Source organism: Ornithodoros turicata, chromosome 1 (genome assembly GCF_037126465.1).
Source record: "Ornithodoros turicata isolate Travis chromosome 1, ASM3712646v1, whole genome shotgun sequence".
Taxonomy (NCBI): Eukaryota; Metazoa; Arthropoda; class Arachnida; order Ixodida; family Argasidae; genus Ornithodoros; species Ornithodoros turicata.
The window spans coordinates 75262007-75272861 of NC_088201.1; the positions used below are offsets into that span (position 1 = coordinate 75262007).

The 10855-nt window shown below is 44.1% G+C and overlaps 1 protein-coding gene across 1 annotated transcript in view; it reads left to right on the forward strand.

Moving 5' to 3' along the window:
• Positions 1 to 7975, forward strand: part of LOC135374960 (uncharacterized) — a 32695-nt gene extending 24720 nt beyond the window's left edge. Inside the window, exon 5 of the mRNA XM_064607815.1 lies at positions 7279 to 7975. Within this exon, the coding sequence (XP_064463885.1) occupies positions 7279 to 7692 (414 nt within the window). The 3' untranslated portion in view covers positions 7693 to 7975. The remainder of the gene's footprint in view (positions 1 to 7278) is intronic.
• The last annotated feature ends 2880 nt before the right edge of the window (positions 7976 to 10855 follow it).

The window sequence follows — 10855 nt, forward strand, 5'->3', positions numbered from 1 at the left end:
CCTGAAGTCCTTCGAGCATGCCGTCTGACAAGGGCATAGGTCGGCGCGATCATGATCGCGGCAGCCTTGCCAGTGCTGCGTGATCGCACTCACGATAGCGATCATCAGGCTTTGATAAGGCATTGCGATCATGATTGCGCCGACCTATGGACAGGGGTATTAGAGGGGTATCTTATGTTACAAATTTCAGCAACGTGAATTCCCCCAGGCAAGACATACACATTCCAGCAAAGAAGCTAACAGGTGTTCATAGCAAAGCTGTGGTAGGACGCGAATTTGTATGTTTCGCCAGTGATCTGTGGATGTTCAGAAACAGTTACAGAAACAGTTGCATCTGTGTAACATGCAACTGCTTGACATCAAATTTTGAAATCAAGATAATTACCCCAGTAAGAGTAGACTCACCTGAAAAGCAGGAAACACTATCACGTAAAATTCGAGAGTAGGGGCTTCCCACAGAAGAATTGCATGTCTCTCTTCTGAAATTTAGTGCCAGAAAAATTACACTACAGCCATAGGCTACAAATTGGAACTTTTAGTGCAAAGGGCACATACTGAAAAAATTTGCACAAATATTTTGTATTCGATTCAGCATGTAATATTTGGATTCGCTCAGCCCTATTCTTCATACAAATGACGGGGTTTTCTGTTTGTTGTACAAGTCTTAATGCAATTTTACAAATTTTTTTCCCCTGGAAGGTGTGACTCAAATGCGCTTTTAACCCGAAGCTGTTTCTTATTGTAGGGTTCTGCGTTTTCAATTTTTATTTTTGGGCGGATTGGGCGTATGTTTTTCGATGTTTATTGATTTTCGCGAAATCTGTGTTTTTCGATGTTTTCCTTTGCGTGTGCATGGTTTACCCGACGGTTATCGGCGAATAGCAAATTACAATAATTTCAATGCTCTACGCGTCTAATGCTGCTTGGTAGGAGGAATGACCTGCTGAGTACGAGAATATGTTAAGAACATGTCCAAGTGTAAGTGCCTCTAAGAAACAGCTCCTACCTTTCACTCATTAGTCGAGTTCTATAAGTGCTACAAGAAATGACCGGGAAAACGTTTGTTCACCTTGTTCGTTACGAGGATTCTACAGATTCACGTGCACCGATATGCGCGCAGCACCTCTTCCACAGCCCACATTAAGTGTCACACGACAAGACTTGCATACGACAACATCTTCCTTGCCCGAGAGTTCAAAATTTTGATTTTCGCAAACGTAGCCCAACGCCCTCTTCCTTCTTCTTCCCATCTCGGGTGCAGTGGAAAGGCAGTACCGCCGTACGTGGAAAGCGGAGGTCTATGTACTGTCGTAACCTCCCCACTAAACAACTAATGGCAGGTGACTGAGATTCTACTTCATGTCACGTCTGTATAAAGTTCGCGAGTTTGGTGGGTCACCTACAATGGCAGAAAAATGATTAAAAAGATTACGACCAGCGCACCCGATCCGGGTCAAAAGGGTTGACCCTGGAACGCTCAATGTAGTCCCAGGTCATCCAACCGTAGCAAATACCAAGAAAGAAGAGTAATGAAGGAAAGCCTGCTTGGAATGTTGGCAAGCTGGGCATGTGCAGCAATTTATCTGTCATGGGTCTTGCAATGTTCCTCTGTATTTGATGTTTTTCTATTAAAACCGAAAATGCAGAACTGTACTTATTGGTTATTCGAGTCCATCAAAATCCTCCTCCTGGCTTTGAAGGCCTGATTTGTTGTGAGTTTACATGGTATGCGGATATATCTATACAAATATTGGATGTTAGAACATATTTCATTGCACCCCGTTTCAGGTAATTAGAAACGACAATGTCACGGGTACAGTGAGATTGCTCTGAGCCAGGGGTTCTCAAACGAGGTTACACAGGGGGTTCAATGACAGGTCATACAGCGCAGTGGTTTATCCATAATCGTAAGCGCGAGGGGCGTGGAAGAGATATAATGACAGTCAGAATGAATAGCTTAACACATCGCAGTTAACAGAGTGACGTAGTTGCCTAAATCTAAGATAGTGAGGCCTCCTTGTTTGGGGTGCACAGGAAAGAAATGGAAGCGGGTGTCATCAAACATTTGGCTGGGGAGGGGATCTACAGAATGCACACGTGGATGGTGAAATCTTCATCGGATACATGATCACATTCGTGAACGACGACGTCTTCAGTAACTCCTCCCGCAGGATCTCACACATTGTTCAAAAGATAAGAGCACTCTCATTACGAGGCATATTGTGAGGAAGACGTAGTGGCGACAACCACGTCATCAAGAGGCCTGCTTCTGTTCGAACCAGTCAGAATGCAGTAAATCCTCATCTTTGTTCTGGTCAGCCTGACACTTCTTTGGATTTGTTGGAGGTGCAGGGCATATCGTAGTGTGGTGTGTCATCACATGCGGATATTACATTTGTTGCTGCGAATAATGCAGAGCAAAGATTTGTGATTCGTGAAAAGAAAGCACAAAGAGTTGTTTTGCGAGGTTTTAGGGAGAATAGTTGCATGAATGTGTTTAGCACCGTTCTTTGTTTTATTGTTTCCTCAAGCAGGTTTATTTATTCATTTATTTATTTATTTAGCAATACAGTACGATACAAGAAGTAAAAGGTAACACCAAAGTCCTGTTAAAGGGAGACTTCGGAACCAAATGGATTTAAAGCTTGCGGTAGTCCCGCAATCATTTACACGAACTGAACACAGTTGTGAAATACTATCTCACTTGAAAATGAAGGTGAAATCATAAAAATGACTTTCGAAATTCAAAAAGGTCTGGCTGCCACCGAACGTTGATGGAAGTACTTCTTCCTTTCTGTGCTCGGCCAACGTCACCGTGCATTAGTCATACCTTTCCTGCGCTGTTTTCTGACTCTCAGGGAAGCAGGTGACCATTGTTTCTTTCCATCTGTGTCTGAGTGATCTGATCCCCAAGCTTTGTCCATTGTTTTGTTCAGGGAATGTAATGCAGCGGCTACTACTGGCGTGGTATACTACAGTCGACCCCCGTTTATCCGGACAGTGCCGTTCCTGGCGAAATCGTCCGGATACCGGGGCATCCGGATAAATGAAACGACCGAATAGAAACGTCCTACAGAGCAAGGTTTAATTAAAACACAGAAATCTCGTCAATGACAGCTGTTACATAGTAGTGTAGGCACTCGATTCCTTCAAACTTTTGCTAATTGCATAGAGTTGAGCAAGCCACGCTGTTGCGTTGCTCGAAGAATGTCAGTGCGGTCGCAAAGTGTCAATGTTCGAGCCTTGTTTCTCACTGGCGTCATCGGCGCCGTCTTGCTGCACATCATCGGAGGCAACAGCAGCAATCACACCGTCATCAGTCATAGCTGCACACGCGTCATCATCCTTATCAACGTCAACGTAGTCAGAAACCGCAGCATCATCTGCGGCAGTCGCAGTGAGCCTCTGCATCAGGGATCGCAGCTCAGCTAGGGGAATTGTCTTCATCGGCCAACGGTCCGTAAGCAGCAGGCCCTCGGGTTCGAGTTTTCCCCTCTAGAACCGGACAATTGCTCGAGATATTTCCAAATGACTCGACAGGACGGACCCAACGCAACGGACCCAACGCACACAAATAGAAAAGGGGGTCATCGTGCACGGTTTCTCCCCTACGGAGGAATGTAGGTCCCTGACGTGCGACGGGAATAACCCCAAAACAGCGAAAAGGGTGACGAAGCCGGGTCAGCGTCTCCTCTTAGTCACGGTAGTCCGGATAACTGAAGCTGGATTACAAGAATTTTCAACTTTTGTTCCCTGGAATTCTTGTCCGAGTCCGGAAGCTGAAGTCCGGATAAACGAGAACAAAATACATGGAGGAAAATCCTTTCCCGTGCCTTTTGTCCGGATACCGCGGGATCCGGATAAATGAAGTCCTGATAAACGGGGGTCGACTGTACTTGTCCGCTCCATGCAGGGTGACGTAACGCCTTGGCCTTCGGAAGGGAAAGTTTTTGAGACTCCTCTCCACATTCCTGTTTCGGTTTTAATTGCTCGCTTATTTGAGGCATAATTCGTCACACGAGAAAGAAACAAAGGTATACTGTGGATGGTATGCACCAACTACTATGTGCAGCAATTTTTCCACCGATCGTTCCGAAGTATCTCCCCTCTCTGTTTATCTCCCCACTGAGAGAAGGTAGGAATGTGTAGAAACAATTTATTTTAACAATACAATACAAGAAGTAAAAGGCAACACCAAAGTCCTATTAACTGTGATGACACAGAGAGAAGGTAGGATGGGTAGAAACACTTTATTACAGTTAACATGAACAAGACCTTTGTGCACAGCCTGCACTCTATCATGTTAAGTAGCACCCATACAACAAGATGTATATATACCAGTAGAAAAGGAAGGAATGAGGGAGACGCCCAAGGGAAATAGAAAACCAAAACATGATCCAAGATGCTTCTCTAGCCGAGGGAGCTGAAAAAACAGTAAGTGGAAAGAGAAGCAGACAGGACAAGACCAACAACTACAACACAAGGCTACGTGTCCCAGACAAATAACGTGAAAATTCAGAGCGCGGACAGCCGAAAAACGCAATGCGACCCTTCAGAGGGTCGGAAGTGTCGCCTTGTGTTGCATGTCGCCTTGCGTTGTGTTGTGGTTGTTGGTCTTGTCCGATCTGCTTCCCTTTTCATTTATTGTTTTTTTCTGCTCCCTCAGCTAGAGAAGTATCTTCGATTATGTTTTTCTTTTCTATTTCCCTTGGATATTTCCCTCTTTCCCTCCCTTTCTACTGGTATATACAGGGTGTCCCAGAAAATGTGTCATTGAATTCTAATACAATTAAATAATATAATGAATCAAATAAAATAATGAATATGCAACCTAGAATCATGCTGTCAATGGCATTTGCTCTTACTTGGTTTTTCTGCCTCCTCATGTGCATGTCGTGTAACCTAAGTTTAATTATGTAAATTGTTGCGAAGTGAACTCTGAAATTTGCCAAGTAAAGGTCACTTTTTTATCCCATCAACCTGAAGAGCGTGCCCAATTTACTCAAATTCATGATAATTGACAGTGATATTCAGGATCTGTCCTATCGGGAATAATAGCTGAACATCATGCTTCTCGGGGCATTTTAGTATAACGCGCAAGGACTTTTTGAGCGGAATCGCTGTCAGTTCGACGAAAGGAGGATGGAAACCCAGTCCACAGAGTGATAGTAGAAAATGTGACAGTTCCGAAATATGGAGAGGAAAGGTATGGTCCCAGCCGAAGCCAGATGCGATAAGCCAGGTCCGTGTTACCTGTTTCTACCATGCCGATGTGTGCTGGGTTTCCAACCTCCTTTCATCGGACTGACAATGATTTTACTGAAAAATCCGTCACACGCTATCCTGTGTGAGCTCCGTACCGTAGAGCATGATCTTCGGCTATTTTTTCCGATAGGATAGATCCTCAATATTCCTGCCAATTATCATTAATTTGAGTAAATTCCGTACGCTCTTCACATTGGTGGAGTAAAGAGTGACCTTTACTTGGCAAATTTCCAAGTTCAGTTCGCAAAAATCTACATTATTAAACTTAGAAGATACGAAGGCAGAAAAATAGGCGATGTCAAGTTGCCGGTGACGAGTAGATCAAAAAGTGATATTAAACGGTGGAGCAACTTATTTATTTACACATGGTAGCCAGTCTTTTCGTGCACGAGACTGCACTTCTTAGGTTACACAACATGTACATCAGGAGGTGGCAAAATCCTAGTAAGAACAAATGCCGTTGACTGTATGATTGTATGTGGCGTAGTTTTTTTTAATTAAAATTCAATGACAAATTTTCTGGAACACCTTGTATAGGTGTCCTGTTGTATGGCTACTCTTTAACCTGATGAAGTGCAGGCTCTGGAGGAAAGTCTTGTTCATGTTAATTGTAATAAAGCGTTCCTACCTTCTCTTATTTATTTATTCATACTACAGACCCTCTTGTGGTCCAAGTAGGAAGGGCACAGAGCTCAGCAGTATACTCAAATAAATACAGCAATGCATACACTGTTGATAGGTAATACACTGTAACAGCACCATCAATAGAATTTAACTCTGCATTAAATATACGTAGGTTAGAATGACATTTTCTCAATAAATACATTAGCAGTTTTGCTTGTAACCATGTCGGGATCAAGCTGGTTCCAGTCACCTACCCAACAAGGAATAACTGAAAGAGTTATTATTGACCTGAAGGGTTTATCATGTTTTTGCCACACACCTCGGGACTTTTTGAGAGTAATGTGGTGAGCTGGGGGACAATCTGAAGTTGGTTGTTCATGAGAAGAAAAATTTAAGCCTGGAAACTGTGCGCCTCTGTTCAAGCAGGGTAGCATTATCGCGGGAGTATAGGGATGTCACAGAACAACACTGATCATATTTGTTATAAATGAAACTGAGAGCATGCCTCTGTACAGATTCAATGGCATTAATGTTGGGTTGAGTGTAAGGGTTCCATTAAATGTCTGCATATTCCTGTACAGGACAAACTAACGTAGAACAAGCAGATAACTTTATCGCAGTGTAGAATGATGTTTACACTTTAGGAAGTAGCTTTCTACTGGCTTTCCTTGCTATATAATCAGTGTGCTTATCCCAATGGAAGCTGGATGATCTAATGACTCCCAAGTACTTGTGTTCTTGGACGCACAATAAGGGGGTGCCGTGGATGGGATACTCATGGTTTAGACGGGACTTTGCGCGTGCAGTTGACATGGAAACATGTTTATTATTTTTATTTTTACATTCAGAGGCAGTTGCCAAGCGTCACACCATGCAGGTATATGTTGCAAACTTTCGTCGAGTAGCATTTGGTCGCTAACAGAATTAACTGTGGTGCACTTTATGCAATCGTCTGCAAACATCTGGATACACACATAACATAAGGAAAAGCAGGGGTTGAAGTACTGAGTCCTGGGAAACACCTGACACAAATTAGTGAGCAGATCTGGTGTTTTCAATTGAGACATAGTGCTTTCTGCACGTCAGATAATCTTCCAGCCATGAATACTATAACTGTGCGTCCAACAGAGGTTTTAGTTTTGTTAATAATTTAGCGAAGTCTAAGATAATGATGTCAATCTGGCCGCGTGTACTTAAAGTCCAAGCAAAATTGAGTGTTATTTGGACCAGTTGAGTGACTCTTGATAGCCCACGTGTGAAGCATTTTCAGCATCTTGCCCTCTGTAGGCACATCGCGAGTTGGGGATGTCATGTCAACAAATGAGTAGAGCTTGCAAAGTTTAAGAACCCTTGCTCTGACCAAATAACAACATACAAAATACTTTACAGGTCAAGCGGTTGCTCCTGCCCCCACCAGATCTTGCCCTGTTTTTGGCATTCTGGGTGAGCATTCTTGAGAGCACCTCTACTACCAAAGAACATGTAATCCTTGGGGTAACGCATCCCGTCATCACCACCTGTAAACTCGAGATGACGACACCTTTGCCGAAAGCCGCTGAACAAATGAAGCAGCTTGGTATTGGCCTGGAGATCTTCGAAGAAGATGCGGAGAAGTTTATTGATAGTCTGTATGAGGGATTTGAGACAGTTATGCCCGTGGACTTCTCCTGCTTTTCCCTGCGAAGTGTTCACCTCCCTGTGGCATCATTGGAGAACTCTGGGAAGATGAGATTCCATAATCGGGAAAGTGTAAAAGATGTTGTGAGGTATTTGGCAATGCTGGCGAACGATGTTTTCACGTGACAGCTGGTTCATACGCATATGTAAACATCCTATTATCTCTCATTATTTAGTGGGCCAGTCATCTGCCATTTCGGTTGTTTTGTCTCATGTTCACATGTCATCTGTGTGTTTTATGTCACTTTCATGTCATATAGTGGGGGTAGAGGCTGTTGCTCATTAGCAAGATTTCATTGGTACAGGGAGGTATTCACAAGAGCCCTGACACCAGAAATCTGATACTTTTGGCACTTTCTGTATAAAATCCAACAACGAGCCCAATATAAAATAATGTAGCCCCGTGTTACTGCAGCCACATTTCTCTATCTGGTGTTTTTTACAGTACACTACAAATGTAGCTGTTGGTCTGCTCCCAAAACTGATCAGCAACAGACTCACAATTAGATAGGAAGGTGTGCTGGGCACACAGCAGACGACACCATCAGTCCCGTCATCTGCTACGGAATAGCCTCTGGCTGCCCCACAATCCTCATGGTCAGAATAGCATGAAAGACATGGTGTTGAGCACTCACGCTCATGTGGAAGCACAAAGCTACGACTTTTCGTGCATCTTCCGCTGGAGTATTCTGGGCAGTGTTGCTTGTATAAATACAGCACAATCCTGTCAATGCAAACTCAAAGCGGAACAAAGATTTGTTTGTGATGTGTGGCATTTGTTGTGGCAGTGCATACTAGCTGCATAGGAGACGCATCATGGCTAGCTAGGCCTCACTGCACATTCATGGTCACCTGATGCAAGAAATATAAGAGACTCATTCATCATCAAGATTCAAGCATCACATTCAAGCATCAAAACATTTCAGAGTAGCAAACAATCTGTTACACGGTTGTGCTAGTTCCTTCAGCTACAATGTAGGAAAAGCTGCTGCAGGAAAAGCTTTAAAAAAAAAAGCTGCTGACGGGACTGAAGTTCAGCTGCGTCTTATGTTGACTAGTCGCACGGCACCCAGATATCGGGAGTTTGAACAGGAGTAGAAGACAACACCATTTGTCCTGACGTCTGCTATGGAATATCTTGTGACTCAGCAACAGGATATTACCCGTGTGCAGAAGAGCGTGAAAAGACGCAACGCACATAGTAGATGACACCATTGGTCCTGTTGTCTGCTACGGTATACCCTGTGACTCAGCTGTAGGATGTATGTCATGTCTTCCCGTGCTCTTCTAACCGCGTGGAGTATCCTGCAGCTCAGTCACAAGATCTTCTGCAGCAGATGACAGCACCAATGGCGTCGTCTGCTACGGTATACCCTGTGACTCAGCTGTAGGATGTATGTCATGTCTTCCCGTGCTCTTCTAACCGCGTGGAGTATCCTGCAGCTCAGTCACAAGATCTTCTGCAGCAGATGACAGCACCAATGGCGTCGTCTGCTATACTTCCGCTCCAACTCCCGATATCTCGGTGCTGTGCGAATGCGCAACATAAGATGCAGCAGAACTTCAGTCCCGTCAGCAGCTTTTTACTTTTCCTTCTACTAGAATATTCCGCGAGAATGTCCCTCGTGTGAATACACGGTTATAGTGTTCAAAAACAGCATGGATCAATTCAGATGGCACCAGGATTAAACTGAATAGCACATGGATTATTTTAGATGGCTCCTGGATTAAATCAGATTGCACGCGAATTAATTCGGAAGGCACTTGGATTAAAATGCATGGGCAAACCTGTAGTTGACTAGTTGAAGAAAAGGCACCTCCGGTGAGATTCGAACCCACACCTTCCGATTGCAGGTCAAATGGTACCAATTACATGATCTTAACTAATGTACCAAGCCACGCTAAGACACACAGGGATGAGTTCACTTGATTCGTGTTTTCAACAGCAGGGCCCATTTGCCAGTACATTGAGCATGTGGTACATGGGCTAGTGAGAACGGGTCTCATACTTTTACTCAGAGGCGTAGCTAGCGCACTCCGTTCTCTCCGACGGGAGGGGTCCCCGCAAGGAAGGGGGCCCCTGAAAGTGGCAAAACAGTAAGAGTCGCCTTTCTGCACAACGAAAATTCAAATCGCTGTTCTTTCTTGATCTCACTGATCAGGCCATATTTTCCGCGATTTGACTTATACTCGCGGAGTGATAAATTTCTAGTATTTCTGTACAATGCTAACAGCCTGCAGCTGTGTCACAGAGAAAATGAACTCGAGCATCGCAGCAAAAAGCATGAAATAAAAATGGGAGACATTGATACCAATAACGAACTCATAATGGAGTCGTATCGTTTTATTTATAATAATTTATGTTTGATGAGGTGCCCATAGACAACCCGAAGGTCTGGGAAATGATGCACCAAACTTGAATAAATTCAAAAATACGAAGATACACATAAATACAAAGAAGCTGCACGTCAAATGCGGCACACAAAACAGCAAATGTTAAACTCAGTGGTGGGAAAAACGAAGCAGCTAAAGGGAAGACTACATAAACCGCATTAAAGCTGGATCTCTCCCTGTTTGTAAACAAATGACGTCAGTGTTCGACAGCGCCACCAATTTGGTAGAGTTGAACTACGCTCGAAGCTACCCAAGTAGCACAATGTACTGAAAGTCGAGTGCAATGGGGGTGGACGGGTAGGTGGAAGGCTTTGAACAGACCCGTGAAACTGAAGAACATTGATAAGACACATACCGTCCACCCCCATTGCACTCGACTTTCAGTACATTGTGCTGCTTGGGTAGGGGGCGAACAAGGTCACGCCCGAAAGCCACGGTCTTGAGGGGATTACGATGGTTCCTGAAAGGGACGCGACCTTCTGTTCTACTTTTCTTTCAGTAGGAGGCAGCGTACAAGTGTCCATTCGTGGAACCCAGCCCTCCCCTTCCGATTTGTTTCGGTTTTTGTCTGTCTACCAACGTCGTGATGACGTTTCTCGGGTAGAGGTCTATTGACTTGATGACATTAGTATAAGCCAGGGAAGGGTAACGGACGTATTTTCGTTACTGCTATATTTTCGTTTCCGTTATCCGTTTCTGATACCAGCCTTTCAATCTCGTTTTCGTTACTGTTTCCGGTAATGGAAAGGCTGTTACAGAGAAGCGGGAGGACAGCCTGTCCGGCTCTGGTTTTGCCCAAGTGCTGCTTCGGTGTCACGCGTACACAGTACATAAGTAATTTTACGTCGTTGGGATGCGCACATCTTGCAAGATTTTTAAAGAAATGTGGGAGTAT